Source organism: Fukomys damarensis, unplaced genomic scaffold (assembly GCF_012274545.1).
Source record: "Fukomys damarensis isolate Sample0158 unplaced genomic scaffold, DMR_v1.0_HiC HiC_scaffold_7, whole genome shotgun sequence".
Taxonomy (NCBI): domain Eukaryota; kingdom Metazoa; phylum Chordata; class Mammalia; order Rodentia; family Bathyergidae; genus Fukomys; species Fukomys damarensis.
In genome coordinates, this window is record NW_022900919.1 from 42737345 (window position 1) to 42753923 (window position 16579).

The following is a 16579-nucleotide window of genomic DNA, read 5'->3' on the forward strand; positions in this document are numbered from 1 at the left end:
CCTCCGGTCCGGTCCCTCCCCGTGGGGGCGGAGCTCGTGCGCGGCCGCCTCCCGAAGCTCCTCCCACCAGCCGGGCTGAGCCGGAGACCCTCTGGCTCCCGTGAGGGGGGCTCTCAACGCGGATGGTGAAGGGAGGGAGCGAAGGAGACAATTAGAAGCAACAGCACTGTGGACCTCAAGCTTTTATTGAAGAACGGCGGAACGCGTCACTGGGCTGTGTTCTGCGGCGGGAGAGGAACAGTCACGCCGTGGGATTCTCCGGTCCAGTGACGCCAGACTGCGCCCTTCCCTCCTGTCCCCACCTGTTCGTCGCGGGCCTCCATATCGCTCGGGAACCCCTCTCCAGCCGGCGCCTGAGAACCCAGCGTGAAGATCTCCAGATACCTGGGCAGGCGGCCATTCCACCCTAAACAGCCCTGAATTTAAATTAGGTCATAGAGCTTTGCCTCTGGGATCGTCCACGTCTTTCTTTAGTTAATAAGGTGCTTCTCTTAACTTTAAATATATTTCATGTGCAAAAATTAGTAATAAACCGACGCCCATCTTCTGCTGTGGTCTTGGGGAGATCTGCAGAGTTGTTCTGCACGCCCTGCGCTGGTGACCACTTGGGCCTTTGAGCCCTGCCGCCTCTTTGTGAGGAACACCCCTTCCCTCTTAGCACTGCCCACCTTGAGATTGACTTGTCAAGAAACTGGGGGACCCCACAGCTGCCACTGTCTTATTTACGCAGATTTTCAGTACAGTTATCTCCTGCTCCACTAGTGACTAGAGAAACAGCCGGGAGTGCTGCAGCAAGGAGCGTCCCAGTGGTGTTGCACACCCTAGCTCCTTCCCCAGTAGCATGGCCACGGGGATCAGTGGCTGGTCCTGAATGTGGGGCCTCTCACCCCACTCACCGGTAGTATTTACACCAGGTGCTGTTTCCTGTGAAGAGTCCACCGGAACATGCTTCTGCCCTGCCAGGCACAGTGTCCTCCGAGGGAGCCCGGTCCTCACTTGGGAGTCTATGGGCAGCCTGAGCGAGGCTCCCCGCTGCAGTGCCCAGTACTCTTCCTCAGAAGGGAACAGAGGCTGCCATCTGCCTCCACTCCCAGGCCCATGTATGTAAAGGAGCTGCAGCCGGTATGGGCTCCCACCCACACTGGGCGACCCATTACCCACCTGAGAGCCTGGGAACACTCTGGGAATCCTGGGGTGATCTGGAGGCTCGTTTTCCTCCAGGGCACCAGCCATGGGACCAGTGCTGAGCCCTCAAAGGTCCAGGATAGGTGGTTAGCAGCAGCAACAGCAACAGCAGCAGCAGTAGGAGGCCGAGCCTAGAGCTGGCCATGGCAGGGCTGCTCTCAAAGACAATGGGCAGAACTCAAGGACCCTGGTACTTCCTCTTTCTCCAGGGTCACCCTGGCCAACAAGCATCTCAGGCAGCTTTAGTGTCTCTCAACACCTTTCCCTTTCAGCCACTTCTCATCCCAGGCCTACAGGGGTTCAGACCTGGTTCAGGCCTGGGCCAGGGAAGGTACTCCAGGGGAACATTCCGAGCACCTGGTGCTAGGGAACCAGAGTGGTGGGCTCTGAGACCTGCCATCTCCCTTCTGTGGTAGCTGGGGATATGGAAGATACGTGTTGGTGATGGAAGCAAGTGCTTCCATACCTTGTCCCTCCCATGCCAGGGTGGCAAACACAGGAATACATAGCATTGCTGGGAGGAGCAGGGAGCAAGGGGGCTCTTTGCTAGGAATGGCTCAAAGGTGGAAGGGCTTGGGAGGGGTAAAGGAGCAGTGTGTTGCACACCCAGGCTGGAGCTCCATCCAGGAGTACTGAGTGAGGGCAGCCCCCCAACTCACCAGGACAGCTGTGGCAGAGGTAGCTCCTTTGGCAGCTGCAGGACCTAAGTCAGCAGCCCTAGGATTTATTGACCAGGTAGCTCCACCTTCTCTGCTGTGGCCCACAGATTCCAGTGACGTCTTGAAGATGAGAGGAGCAGCTTGCCACCCCACCCCATCTCATAGCTTCTATTTCATGAACATACCCTGGGCCACCCCTGGCTCTACAGTCACCAGACACGCCCCTCCTCCCTTCCCCGTCTTCCTAGAGACCCGAAGTTTGAACAAAAATGTCAAAATAGCTGCAGAATGGTCTAAAGGAGAGCAAAGTTCCTTTTCTGAGCCCTAGAGCTTTAATGAAGGGGTAAACTGCCTCAGAGACATCATGCTGGAAAATGAATCCACCAGAGGGAACGTTGTTTTGAAATCTTAACAATACCTTGTAAGGTTTGAGAGAGCCCAGTTTTGCCTCCTGACCTGGACATTGCAATGGATTTACAGAACACATGACCAGCCTTATTTGCACCAAACAGCCTTAATCCTACTTCCCTCTTCCAAAGGCTAAACTGCACATGCTTCCTTCTTGTTCCAAAAGCCTGCTTTCTGTAGGCAGGACACTGGTTCAGTCTAACTAAACCTGTGCACCCAATCTGCAGATCTATTCTGTACTTGAATAAAACTATCTTTACTTTTATTTTCACCTTGTTTATGACTTCTTGGTTTACAGAAGTCACCGGACTCCTGCTCTAGGCTGGTCCATGTCCTGGTCTCATCTTCCCACCTTCCAGGCTGCATCCTCAAGCTCCTTCCCTTGAGGCCTATATAAATCCCTCCATGATCCAAAATTTGTGATCCTATTTCTGAAGGCTAAATGTGTTCACCCATTAAAATGGGCAGGTAGGCCAGCTCGTATCCACACACCTGGCACAGGGCTGGGTTGCACCAAGTGCAGGTGAGTTTGGGTGTTCTATCCAGGGTTGTCCCTTCTTCCTTTCAATCAGGCCCAGGAGTAGGGATCAGCTGAGAGGACCTGCAGTCTCTCTGGGGCTATCAACAGTGGGTAAATTTGTCTTCCAGCTTTAAAGGCCTTTTTCATCCCATGCTCACCAAGATCATTTGTGGATTTAGACAGAGCTAGGCCCTCTTCTCCCAGTTTGCCTCAGTAGCTCAGCTTTCCACCACCAGCCATCAGCCTCTAGGGGTCAGAGGCCTGTTTACAGGGTTAATAGCCAATTGGCATTTAAGCTCAAAAGCAAATTTGAGAACGGTCAGGCTTGGCATCCTGGTGAGTAGAGTCACTGTGCAAACAGATTCGTCAAATCCTGTGACAAAGATGGGGAGGGAGCTCACAGCAGGCACTATGGACACTACGGACAGTCCTGGGCACCTGGGTTTCAGCTGTGATTTTCCAAATTGACATATTAGCAATGGCTTGAAATGAATGTGAGGATTGTATGTTCAGTTAAATTGTTTTGGGAAATATATAGATTTTGTAAATAGTGATTTTTAGAAAAATATTTGCTTGTGGTTTATTAAACGTAGCCCTTTGGAAAGGGAATAAAGGAGGGGGGAGGGAGAAAGGAAGGGACAAGAAAAAAAGTGAAAATAGAAGGGAAAAATGGAAACAAGCTTTTGTACACAGGGAGGGGAGAGGAATTTGAAGGGAGAGGGAGGATGGGAAAAAAAGGCAGGAGGTATTGTGAACAGGTACAAATTCCCTGTGATGAGTGCTATCATTATGTATGTCTAAAATGTACCAATAGACCCTGTCTCAAAAAAAAAAAAAAAAGTACCAGTTGGGTGTGATGGCACACACCTATAATCTCAGCGCTGAGGAGGCTGAGACAGGAAGATCACTGCAAATTTGAGGCTAGCCTTGGCTACATAGTGAGTTCAAGGTCAGCCTGAACTGCAAAGTAAGACTGTTTCAAAAAACAAAAACAACCCCCGCTAAAATGTACCAATAAATGTTTTTGCTATAAAAAAAGACTGTACAATCTTGAGTAAACTATAATTCCATTTATTTGAATAATAGCCCTTTGAAACCAGGCACAGAGGCACAGGTCTGCAATCCCAGCTACTCAGGAGGCTGAGGCAAGAGGACCACAAGTTTGAAGGCAGTCTGGGAAACATAGTGAAGCAGGAGACTAGCTAGGAAAGTAGGAGTTAATTACAAAATCCCAGGACAAATGTGCCTAACAGTTCCCAAAGCCCTGCACCTGCACATGGACTTCTCACTGGAACTCAGCATGCTTTTTGATGGGCTGGCCCAGATGTTATGCCAGCCTCAGGATGGAAAATACAAAATGATGGCTGGCCTTGAGCTAAGGGCAACTGTGTCCTTTCACAATAAGTAGTTCTTCGTGCTCACCTTTTATTTTCTTTTATTTTTTTGGTACCAGATATTGAACTTAGGACCTTGTGCTTTTGAGGCAGGCATGGTGCCACTGAGCTAAATTCCTGGTCCTGTTCATGCTCATCTTACCAAATGTACTTATTTTCCTGTTACTTGGTCCAGACTCACTCTGCAGAGCCTGTTTCTCTTCCTGTCTTTAAGAAATGGAAAACCTTGCTACCATTTGCACTTGTCTTGGCCAATTCTTTGCTCAGGACAGAAGGCACCTAGAAACCAACTCTAGGATGAGGCTCCAGCAGCGCACAATCCAATACCAATACAAGAGCCTGTTTTAAATAAAAGAAAAAGGGCTGGGGATGTGGTAGAGCATTTGCCTAGCATATACAAGGCCTGGGGTTTGACCCCAGCACTGCAAAACAAACGAGCAAATACCTCTTGGAGTTCAATCACCTAGCTCTGTTCTGGGTTGGGTTTACAGAATGTTTCAAAGTCCCTAGTGTTTTGTTTTGAGACAGGGTCTCACTATGCAGTTCAAGCTGGCCTCAATCTTGTGGCGATCCTCCTGCCTTGCCTTCCAAGTGTTGGGGATCAAACTTCGGGGGCATCATGGATTTGGGTCAAGCATTCTAGCACAAAGCTACACACCTGGTCCCCTGATATTTATTTTAAAAGAGGAATAGGATGCCTTTGTTTTTTTCTGTAATTTGATTATGATTTTTCCTGAAAAAATCCAGAGTAACTAAGCTTCCCAGGGAAAGTTGTTTCCTATCTTTTTGGCACCATAGTTAGCTTTTTAGGACTAGCTGATATCCCTTCTAGATTACCAACTCTGGAATTTTTCCTCATCCTCTCAGCAGAACAGGAAAGATACTTGTCCACCATCGACCTCCAACCAATGCCTGGTTCTGAAGATAAAACATCACTGCAGCTGGGTGTTGCTCATAGCCAGCTGGCAAAGCAGAAGGTTAGAGCTGAATGCCCAGCTGTAGTCAGAGATATCTATGTACAGACCCTGAGGATAAAGATGAGTTAGCTGGAGAGGTGGGAACATCATGGGAGGGCACAGTGGGGCTTGCCGGTAAGAGAACAAAATGGAGAGCTGCTGGTGATCTGTAAGTACAGTGTGGTGGGGTGGAGCACACTGGAGGTGGAACCCAAAGGATTGGGGGCACCTGGGCTGGGGGATTAGTGACAGGTGCCTCCAGGTAATTCTGAGTTAGTCACTCGGCAGGAAAGGCTGGGGGAAAAGGGGAAGGGCAGAGGAAAGCTAAAGGTCCAGAGAGCCCACACCCTCAAACTCCAAGGAAAGAGACTACGGAGAAAGAGCTACAGATGGAGATAAAAGTCTGGAGGACCACTAGTACCAGGGGAGAGTTAGTAGGCGAGAAGCAATGGATCCCTGAAAAACCTGGTAAGTTCAGGGGAAAGGCATGTGTTATGGTTTAGATGTAAAATTCCTCCCAAATTCTAGGAGATTGAACCATGGGGGCGCTATACTCATCAGCAGATTTATCCATCCATGAGTCCATAGCTGAGTGTGCTGTTAGGAGGCGAGGCCTCGCTGGGCATGGGTCACTGGCGGGTGTGACCTGGACAGGTGCATTCTTGCTCCTCCCCGCTTCACTGTCTTGCTTTCTGGCTGCCACAGGTTGAGCACCTTCTCCTCCACCACACCCTTTTGCCATGCTGTTTCTTCCTTGCAGCCATGGATGGAAACCATGAGCCAAAGTAAACATCTTCTCTTTAAAGTTTGGGTGTCAGGTATTTCGTCCCAGTGATGGCAAAGTAAGATACATGTGTGGGTATGAAACAAGAGAGGAAGGAGGGCCAGGGATGTAGCTCAGTGGTTCAGCACCTACCTGGCAAGCATGAGGCTGAGTTTGATTCCTGGTACAAAAAAAAAAAAAAAATTGTGGAAAGAGTGCAGAGTATAGACTTTTTTATATCTGTCATAAAGGGGAAAGAACTTAGGCTCTGAAGGAAATGTATTTTGGGGGTGATGAATGAATAAAAATATGCTAAATTGTATTATAAATTTTGATCAAAAGACATTTAGGATATGGGGAGGAGCAAAGACAGAACAGAAATGTATTGAGTAAAAGACTTTGGTGAGGGCCGGGGATTTAGTTCAATGGTTCCGCTGCCTGCCTCACAAGGACCTGAGTTTGATCCCCAGTACCAAAAAAAAAAAAGACTTCGGTGATATATCAATTTAAAATTTATCTTAGGCTCTTGATTCAATCACAGAGATTTTAAGTATTGTTAATTTGGTAGGTGTACTAATCGTATTGTGATTGTGTTTTTAGAGACACTGAAATATTCATGTATGAAATGAATATAAATATTTGTTAATAAAATAGGTTTTGATTTTGAATAACTCAGATAGGGAGATGTCAGATGAAACATAATTGGCCCTAAGTTGATAACTGAAGATGCGATGAATACATGAGACTTCATTTTGCTGCAATAATACCTCCATTCATAAACGCTTCTGTTCATGAATAATTTGGTTCATGAACAGAAGCATTTGGCAAAATTTTGCTTCTGTTCACAAATTCCACATTGGGTGACAAACATGAATGCAGCCATCTTCCCCAGAATCGTGGAACAAATTAAGTTCGTGAATTGAGGTACCACTGTATTTAGATTCTACATTTTCTTATTTGTTTCTATACCTATGGGTTTTTTGTGTATTTTTGTACGAGGGATCAAACTCAGGACCTCACGCTTGCAAGGCAGGCATGGTGCCACTGAGCTAAACCCCTGGCCCTATACCTATGTATATTTTATTTTATTTATTTATTTTGGTACCAGGGATTGAACTCAGGTCCTTGTGCTTACAAAGCCAGCAGTGGAACCATTGAGCTAAATCCCCAGACCCACTGTGTGTGTGTGTGTGTGTGTGTGTGTGTGTGTGTGTGTGTGTGTGTGTGTTTTTTTTTTTTAAAAATGTGTTTGGGTGGTGTTTTTTTTTTTTTTTTTTTTTTTTGGTACTGGGGATTGAACTTGGGTCCTTGCGCTTGCAAGGCAGGCCACCGAACTGCTGAGCTAAAGGCCCATCCACTATGTATATTTTAAAGGTGGGGTCTTCTCCCTATATTGCACAGGTTGCCTCAAACAATCCCTCTGCTTCAGCCTTCTCTGTGAGTAGCTGTGACTACCTGCACTCACCTCTTGAAGCTTCCACAGGTGGTCTATCATTGTGGCCCTGCCACCACAGGGGTCTTTTCCACACATCCCTCCCTTCACACATACATCTTGAGTATGTGGTACACAACCCGGCTACCATCTTGGAGCCACCGGATGATGACTGCGTCCCCTCAGTCAGGCCCTTTGCAGTGCAGTCCCACTTGACATTCCTTCCTTTGTACTCATCTAAATTTCCAGCATCTCTTGGGTCCAGTTCTCCAAGCAGCTTAGTTGCAGTGACCTGTGAGCGTGCCTCCATGGGCCAGGCAGGGGTGCCACCCCTCACTCCTGAAGTTGACGAGGACAGGGCCTGCTCTAACTCTTAAGAAAGGCTAAAGGCCAGTCTCCTTCTGCCTTGCCCTTTACCTGACTCTCTGCTCCTATGACAAGCTGCTCATGAGGCTATGTGTTGTGGGCAGACTCATCCTCCCAGCTGGGCCCCAGCAGACGGTCACACTGTCCACATCCCTTGTAGTCATGGGTAGCCATAGGATTAGGTTTTAACCAATGGTGCATGAGCGGAAAGGAAAAGTACAACTTCTGCTTTAAGTCCCTATAAATGAAACTGCTCTCCATGCTCTTTCCCCATGCTAGGATGGAAAAGGGACATAGCAGTGATCAAACTCCGACCATGAGGATGAGAATTTCATCTTGCGAAACCTGGGACAAAAGGTGAAAGGATGCTGGGACTCTGGGTCCAGTAGAGTGTTGTATTAGAGATAAAGGAACATCCACATTCCTTAGGACACAAAAGTTCAATGTTTCTGTCAAACACAACAGGCTTGAGAACCAAGCTGGGATCTAAGACTCCCACTGAGTAGAGATCCAAGATTCGTTATGTTGGCTTTTGGATCTGTGAGACTTCACATAATAGTCCTGGAATTGAGGACACATATGGAAGGAAAGGGAGGCTACTGAACCAATCAGTGTGGATATAGAGACTTATTCTGGACAATGTGATACAATCTAGATGGCTTTGGAGCTAAGCACCAGGGATTGGAGAGATCAGACTGGCCTCAGTCCTAAGGCCAACCTGGCTTCTTTTACCCAGGGGCCCTTAGTGGATCCTCACTCTGTATCCAGAGTGGTTGGGACCACCACACCAAAGATGTGCTGAGAAAGACAAGAGGACCTGGGGGAATAGAGGGCTATACTTGAGGAAGAGCAAGGAAACCCAGAGATAGCAGCAACAGCAGGGCCAAATGTGGCTTAGAAGAGCTGAAGCCCTGTCTGGCTGCCCCACCCCAGACAAAGGGAGAGACATTTCTTCAGGGAATCAAAACTTTTATTATCTGATAATCCCTAGTGTGGTGCCAGAGATACCGCTCTGGTCCCATTACTCCCCACGGGGGGCTGCTGGGATGTAGGCAGTGGGAGAAATGGATGGGCCATGAAGGGGAGGGATATATACAGTGCAGGGAGGAAACGGACGCCTGCATGGGGATACCGGGACAACCACTTCCTCAGGAGCTCTGAGAACTTTTGTGCTTTTTTTCTTAGTTGGTACCGAGCTATCTGGAATGGGTTTTGTGTTTAGCTTCTTTAGGAAAAGATGTTTAAACCAAAGAACAATTCAGCCCAATTTCCAGGCCGAGGATTTCACGATATCAACCCAAACATCACACTATTTAATTCCCCAATAAAACATTGGAAAAAGGACTATCAGTGCTAACACATTTACATATAAAATCTCCACCTAATAGGTAATAGAAGCCTATGTACCAATTTCTAAAACAGTTATAAGATATATACACAATTTTGGGTATATTAACAAAACAGAATATTACAAAATATTAAAGGCAATTCTCCTGTCCGTGGGCTTATTGCCTGTCACTTGAAGTTGGCATAGTCTGAGAAGGCGTCAATGTACTCCTGCACCACCTTGTAGCAGAACTCATACTGTTCCTGGAGAGCAGAGGCCGGGAAGAAAGCCAAGGTTACTGAGGAAATGAATGTCTTAGAATCCACCCTGGGCCCTGAACCGCCTGCCAGAGTTCTGACAGTTCTGGGCTGAGTGTAACAGATCTTCTACAGAGCTGTCTGAATTAACAACCAAGACAGTCCTAGGTCCTGCAGGGATCAGCCCTGAGTGTGTCACACTGGGAAACGGGGTATCTGGAGTGTGGCCCAGCCCTCATCATTGCTGCCAGGTTAGGATGTGCTCTGGTTCTCAAAGCCTCAATCTTTTGCCAAACCTAAAATTGAACTTCTCAAACATTTCTAGCTCCACAGGGTTCAGGAAAACCTCTGTGGATGTCCAGACTGTTAAGAGTCAGAACTCTTAAGAGGAAGTTGAACAGACCAAAGGCAAGACCTCCTGCCCTCTCCTCTAGATCCAAATGAAATGCCAAGGTGGCAATCCCTTTAACTTGTCACATCCCCTTTGGTGACACTGGCTATTCTCCCACTGGGACCCTTCCTGCCTCCCAAGGTACTTCTTGTCTGTCTGGGGAACCTTGGGGAAGGGTGAGTCTGTGGTCAGTCAGTCTTCTGAGTACTGGGTGCGCTCTCTGAAGAGCTTCCTCCCTGCTGGAGAAAGACTGTAGAAGGTGATGGCAAAGACAGGGACATAGACAGCATACCAGTGTCTGGACCATGTGTGGCCTCTGCAGGCGCAGACTCTTGACAGTCTGGAAGACGTCCAAAATCCCCTCTGCCTTCACACGCTCCAGGACTGTGCTCAGGGCACAGAAGGTCCCGGTCCGTCCTGCCCCAGCGCTGAAAGAGAGTAGACATCTTACTACTGTACATCTACCTGTGCTATGGGGTGAGTGTGGTGGGTTGCAGATATAGCCTGAAGTTGGTGCTGGGGGAGTGTGTGATCAGCAGTTTTCAGGGGAAGGCACGGGTGGGGCAGGAGGCCCATGCTCATCTTGGCCTGGAGGAACCCTGTGAGAGCACAGCTCTCAGGAGGCCCTGCCTGCATGCCACCTGTGTTCACTAAAGGACTTACCAGTGGGACCATGGTGATGACACCATCAACACTAGCCCTTGACAAACATGGTGACGTATATCTATAATCCCAGCACTTGAGAGGCTGAGGCAGGAGGACTGCTGAGAGTTTAAGACTAGCCTGGGCTACAGTGAGTTCAAGGCCAGTTGGGGATTTAGCTTAGTGGCACTGTGCCTGCCTTGCAAGTGCAAGATCCTGAATTCGATCCCCAGACCACCAAAATCAAACAAACAAAAACACCAAACAAGGCCAGTCTGAATTACACAGTAAGACCCTGTCTAACCCACCCACCTAAACAAAAACAAAACAAAACAAAACACTACTAGCTCTTGCCATCCATCTACCAACATGCCAGGGTTGCCCTGACCCACTACTGGCTTAGAGTTCTAGTCTACTCTTCCCTTTCACTGACTAACTGTCGGCACTGGTGTGTACCTGCTGATTCTTTTTCATGCTTCTGATTTTCCTAAATTGAGGAGAATTCAGACTCTGACCTTGATATTATCCACCTTATTCAATGTTATCAGATGATTCTGTTACAGAACACTGAATGCCTGCTCTGTGGCAGGGGGCTGTGGGGCTTAGCGGTCTCCTCAGTTAATAACATATGCAGTATGGAAAGGAGAAAGAACAGAGTTCCAAGCAGGGTGCTCAGAGGAAGCTCTTTAAAGGGTGCTGAGAGCAGAGATGCCAGGACAGTGTGCAGAAGTCCTATGGTTGTATGGGAAGAAGCCTCTCAGGCCCAAGGCAAGAAGGTGCTGTGGGTGCCAAAGTCCACATAGCTGGGGCCAGGGATTTAGCTCAGTACTTCCAGTACCTGCCTCACAAGCACAAGGAGGGCCTGAGTTCAATCCCCGGTACCAAAAAAACAAAACAAAACAAACAAAACAAAGCCCATGTAGCTGGATGTGTGGCAGGCAGGCAGGAGGTGGTGGGGTGAAGTCAGAGCCCCAGGAGAATGCCAGCTCCCAATACACCTCCCTGGCTGTCCTGGCAGTGAGACTTCAGATTGTGGTGCGATTCTGTGCGATGTGGCTGTGGTCTGACACAGGTTTAAAAGGTTCTCTCAGGCTGCTGTGTTAAGAACAGTGTTAGGGAAGCTGGGAACAGGGAGATGAGCCAGGAGGCTGGCATAATTAAACATTAGCCTCCCATGAGGGGGGCAGTGAGATATACTCAGATTCTGAGACTATGTGCAGGTAGAGCTTGACTTGTGATGCATGAGAGAACGAGAGGAGACGAGGGAAGTCCCCTGGAGTTAAATGGGTAATGAAAATACTGTTTACTGATCTGGGGATGGCCATGGGAACTGTAGGCTTGGGAGTTCTCCCTTGAACCCTATGCTGAGCATGCCCATTAGTAACATGGAAATACTGTGCATGTAACCTGGAATTTAGAGAGAGTGAGCTGATGATAAAGACTTAAGAGTAGTTATCAAGCTAGGAGATTGGGTGAGTTCACTTAGAGATACTGTCTGTTGACAAAGGGTTCAAGGATGGGGCTTGGACCACAGACAGGGAAGAATCAGCACAGGATAAATACAAGGAAGGAAGAGCCTACGAGGAGGGAAACCAGAATAGATACCAAGCTGAGAGGACTCCTGAGAGAGCTAAGTGACTGTGTCCAAAGCCGATGAAAACTCAAATATAGGGCGAGGGATTTAGCTCAGTGGTTCAGCCACCTGCCTCTCAAGCGCAAGGACTGGAGTTTGACCCCCCGTACCAAAAAAACTCAAATATAAAGAGATGAGCTGATCAATGGCTTCAGTAATCTGGAGGCCACAGGCAGCCCAGTGAGGGAGCAGCTGCAGGGAGATAGTCGGGGAGGAGGGGTATAACTGGAACAGGCTTGAGAGAGGACACAGGAGAGTAACTGGATGGCATGACAAAGCTTTTGAGAAAATCTGAAGAAAAACTCAGGGCAGGGCCAGGGATGTAGTGGAAAAGCACAAGGTCCTAAATTCTATCCTCATACCAAAATAAATAAATAAATAAGTAAGTAAGTAAGTAAGTAAGTAAATAAATAAATAAATAAATAAATAAATAAATAAAATAAAAAGAGAGAGAGAAAGAAAAAAGAAAAAAAGAAAAACTCAGGGTAAACCGAAAAAAAAAAGTTATCTCAAATAACACATCTCAAACAAAAATCATCTTCTCTTTCTCCAAAGAAGCCTTCTTACCATCTTTCCTGTTACTTCAACAGTTACCAGTAACTCAGACTCAATCCTGAGAGGTATTCTTGGCTCTTCTAGTTTTTTTTTGTTTTTTTTTTTTTTGTAGTACTAGGGATTGAACCCAGAGCCTTTGCACTGAGCTACATACCCACCCCCTTTTGTAACTTGAGAAAAGGTCTTGCTAAGTCACTAAATTACCCAGGTTAGGTTCAAACTCATGATCCTTCTGCCTCTGTGTCCAAGAATGCTGGGATTACAGGTATGCACCACCATGCCTGGCTTTTTGTTTTTTGGTACTGGGGATCGAACTGGGGATCTTGCACTTGCAAGGCAGGTGGCGGAACCACTGAGCTAAATCTCTGGCCCATGTCTGGCTCTTTTTCTGTTTTTTCCACATCTCTTTGTTTCTATCAACACTATATGGTTATTTTCTAGTGATTTTTCACTGACTGACTGTGGTACAGGGGATTGAGCCCAGGGCCTCCTTACTAAGCTATATTCCCAACTCTTTATAAAAAAATTTTTAAAATTTTGAAACAAGGCTGGGCTTGAACTTGTAATTTTCCTGCCTCAGCCATCCAAGTGTTGGGATTACAGATTACAGGAGTACACCAACATGGCTGAATCCCAGTAATATTGTTAGTTGCCCAAGACTTAATTAATGTGGTAGGTTCAAGTCTGAAGACTGTCTGATCCGCCAGCCCTTAATCATCGAATTTGACTACCATGTGCTCACCCACATCTGCCCTTGGACAGCTTTTCTCACGGTCTGCAGCATGCCCACTGTGGCCCCCATCTGCCTCTCTGGGTGTCTCTGCCCTGTCTGAGGTGAGTGGTACCTGCAATGCACAGTGATGGGGTGGTTCCCAGACTGCTGCTGTTGCTTCTGCACGGCTGCGATGATGCTGATCATGCCCTTCCCGTCACTGGGGATGCCCACTTCAGGCCAGCCATGGAAGTGGAACTGTCGGATCTGCCGGCTCTTGTTTTCCTGTGGAGGAAGTGGGTTAGGAGGCACAGGCAGTCCTGTCTTCCCTTTGGGAGGATCCCCCATTCAGTGCCCATCTTACTCTGGTGTTGGTGACCAGGAGGTCTCGGACAGTGTAGCTCTCACATTCCTCATCTTTCTTCAGCTCCACTGTGATGTCTCCATAGGACACCAGACCATCAGATGGCCAGTACTGGGCACACTTCTCCTGGAGGGACAAAGGGCAGGGGCTAGAATACCAAGTTGGTAGAGGCAGCTCCACCCATGGGCAGCCTGACCCCTCTTTCATCACAGCCACATTTAACCCGACACACTTCAACCTCAGGGTGTTGAAAACTCAGTAGATCACATTATTTCACATCATTCTAATTAAGCTTTGGTTTAAATTAACTGGAGACTATCAGTACACCATGCAGTATGCTCTGTGATGAACTCTAACCATTCTTTCAGTGCAGTATCTTTACTCAAATAGCTGTGGGGAGAAAGAGGAGTGAATGCTTTTGTTCAAATTCCAAATTTTGTCCTCCAGATGTTTCCACATTTTATTATTTTTTGAGACAGGTCTTACTATGTATTCTAAGCTGGGCTTGAATTCATTCTCAGACTCACCTTAGCTCACGGTGATCCTCCTACCTCAGCTTCACAAGTGCTGGGAGTATACTGTGTCTGGCTTCCATATTTTACTGCTGTTTACATGGTCAGACTGCTAATCCAGAAAAGCTGAATCCATTTACACTCCCACTGCACCACAGTGCCTCTCCACAGCCTGGTCCATCCTTTTCTCCCTTTGATTCTGTCTCTTTCATCTACCATGGTACTATAAGGTTGCTAGCACTCGCATGTCTGTCCTTGCTATGTGAGCAGGGATAGTTGTGTTTGCTCCTGGCTCATTACCCTCTCTAGCTCCTTGTGGGGAGAGGCTGTCCCCTTTCAATTTTGAATTCTCAGCACCTTGTACAATGCCTGACATATGGCAGCATCTCAGTAAGTCCAGGTAAATGAATTTGTTCTGTGTCTGCAGAACAAGTCAAGGCATAAAACGTGTAAATAAAACAACAACAGTTACATGGTTCTTTAGAGCATCTGGGTGCAGAAGTCTGAAGTTCACTACTGGCAATTTAAAAATTCTCAACCATATATGTACATTCATGTATTAGAAAATATTTAGAAAAATTAAGAAAAGTAGAAAAAACCACTGAGTATCACAGTCCAATAAATTCATTTATTAAAAGTAAATTTTAGTGACTTTTGTTGCATTTCCTATGTGTGATCATTCAGTAACTCCAGTAACCAAGGGGAAGGATGAGGCAAACAGTGCCTAGAGGTGCCTCTCCTGGATGTGGGAAGGCGGTGCTGACAGCTGTTACCACAGCAGCACAGTTCAGTCTTCAGAGAGCTGAGGAAGGGCAAGGGCTTGGGAGAAGGCACTGAGCAGCTTCAGCCCAAAGATGTAGTGGGGCAACTCTGCTTTGGGCTAAGCAGAAAAAAGGACATGGGATTAAGGAATCCAGAGTAAGGGCAGCAGGAGTTGTGTACTTGCTGTAGCTCAGTCTAAAAATGTTCAGGGACTCTGCTGGGATGGAGATGGGAGGGCAGAGCTGGAAAAGAGGTCTGTGAGGAATGCAGGGCCAGGAGCAATAATGGGAGCATCTTTCAAGAAGAGAAGCTATGATTCACTGCTGAAAATGTGCCCCATTTGGCATACAGAGGACAGAAAGATAAGAGAGTACAGAAACTAGGGGATTTAAAAATAAGCAAGTAAGACCAAAAGAAGGAATAAATTCCAGTCTGGGAACTAGATATAATCACTAAAGTTTCTAAATTTTGTATGCATGGGCAGATTTTCCTTCATGATCTCCAGAAGCCAAAAGATTTTAAGACAAGTGACACAACCAGCTGGGCATGGTGGTGCACGCCCATAATCCCAGCACTCGGTAGGCTGAGGCGGGAGGATGGCCATGAGTTCAAGGCCAGTTTAACTATTTAGCAAGACTCTGTCACAAAAACAAACGAACAACAAAAAAGAAGTAGCAGTAATATGACTACATTTATATTATTGTAAAAGACCATCAGCTGACACTGAAGAACTGAGAAAGAGAGGGTGTGACTGGAAGCAGGAAGATCAGTTGCTAAGCAACTGCAGGTGAGCAGTGCTGGTGCATGTGAGAGGAGGCATCACCACTGTCCATGGGCTTGTCCCTCAGCAGGTGAGAGATGGTGGTAGTGGCTTCAGTGTGGTAGTAATCAAGCTGGAGAGCAGCTGTGCTTACCAGGGATCAGAACTCACTGAAGCTGCCTATGGGGGCTGAGAAAAGGGGAGTAAGGAAGGTGACTCCTAGTGTGTGACATATGCAATTGGGTGGAAGGTGGCCTTATTTATTGAAATAGGTCAGAGTGGGTGGACCTAGGGGGAAGGAGAAAATTTTATTGGGACCACATGAAGCCTGAGACCTTTACTGGGACCTATAGGTCTACAACTGGGAAGGGGAGCAGGTAACTGGACTGAAGACATGTATCTCCGTCTTTGGCATACAGATTATATTTGAAGCTACCAGGTTGGCTGTATTCTTAGTATATCAAAAGAAAATAGAGTGGACTGAGCCTGAGCCCAAGACACTTGCATGTTGAGAGGTCATGGAGCGAGGAGAGATCACAAAGGGAATAACAAAGGAGTTAGTAAAGTTAGTGAAAGGGGAAGCATTGCAAAAGCTAAAGGAAGAAAAGGTTCTGAGGAGGAGGGAGGCACCGACTGTTTCAAATCCTATTTGCTATAAGACAGACCCCCTCACCCCAAAGAAAAATGATCTTTGGATTAGGCAAGATGACACCTGCGGCTGATTTTAACTAAAGCAGTCCTAATGGATCAAGAAGAAAAGGAATAAAGTAAGGAGGGACCCTGAGAGGAGAAAGCCAATCCTGAAGAGTAAAGAGAAATGGTATGTAGGTGGAAGAGGATGAGGGACAGGGGCTGAGGAAATGCAACGTTATAGGCTAATAAGAGGAGCAGAGAGGGCTGGGGATTTGGCTCAGTGGTTCCGCCGCCTGCCTCACAAGCGCAAGAGTTTGATCCCTGGTACCAAAAAAAAAAAAAAAAAAA

General features: G+C 47.1%; 3 protein-coding genes across 7 annotated transcripts in view; all 3 read right to left on the bottom strand.

Moving 5' to 3' along the window:
* The window catches only part of Mrps26 (mitochondrial ribosomal protein S26), a 2478-nt gene extending 2155 nt beyond the window's left edge, over positions 1 to 323 (bottom strand). The window contains 1 exon segment of the mRNA XM_010611057.3: positions 211 to 323. Within this exon segment, the coding sequence (XP_010609359.2) occupies positions 211 to 323 (113 nt within the window).
* A 545-nt stretch (positions 324 to 868) lies between these two features.
* On the bottom strand, positions 869 to 1352 carry LOC104853177 (progonadoliberin-2). The gene is given in 3 exon segments (XM_033761002.1): positions 869 to 964; positions 967 to 1032; positions 1162 to 1352. Coding segments are annotated over 3 exon segments (294 nt in total). The 5' UTR covers positions 1331 to 1352; the 3' UTR covers positions 869 to 905.
* A 7130-nt stretch (positions 1353 to 8482) lies between these two features.
* The window catches only part of Ptpra (protein tyrosine phosphatase receptor type A), a 133885-nt gene continuing 125788 nt past the window's right edge, over positions 8483 to 16579 (bottom strand). For 2 of the 5 annotated variants that reach the window (XM_010611013.3, XM_010611014.3), the window contains exons 19-22: positions 13565 to 13690; positions 13334 to 13485; positions 9951 to 10086; positions 8483 to 9273 (exon numbers count right to left, since the gene is read on the bottom strand). In XM_010611013.3, coding sequence (XP_010609315.1) covers positions 9199 to 9273; positions 9951 to 10086; positions 13334 to 13485; positions 13565 to 13690 — 489 coding nt within the window. In that variant the 3' untranslated portion in view covers positions 8483 to 9198. The remainder of the gene's footprint in view (positions 9274 to 9950; positions 10087 to 13333; positions 13486 to 13564; positions 13691 to 16579) is intronic. The other 3 variants (XM_019205555.2, XM_033761220.1, XM_019205557.2) reach the window with 2 other exon arrangements.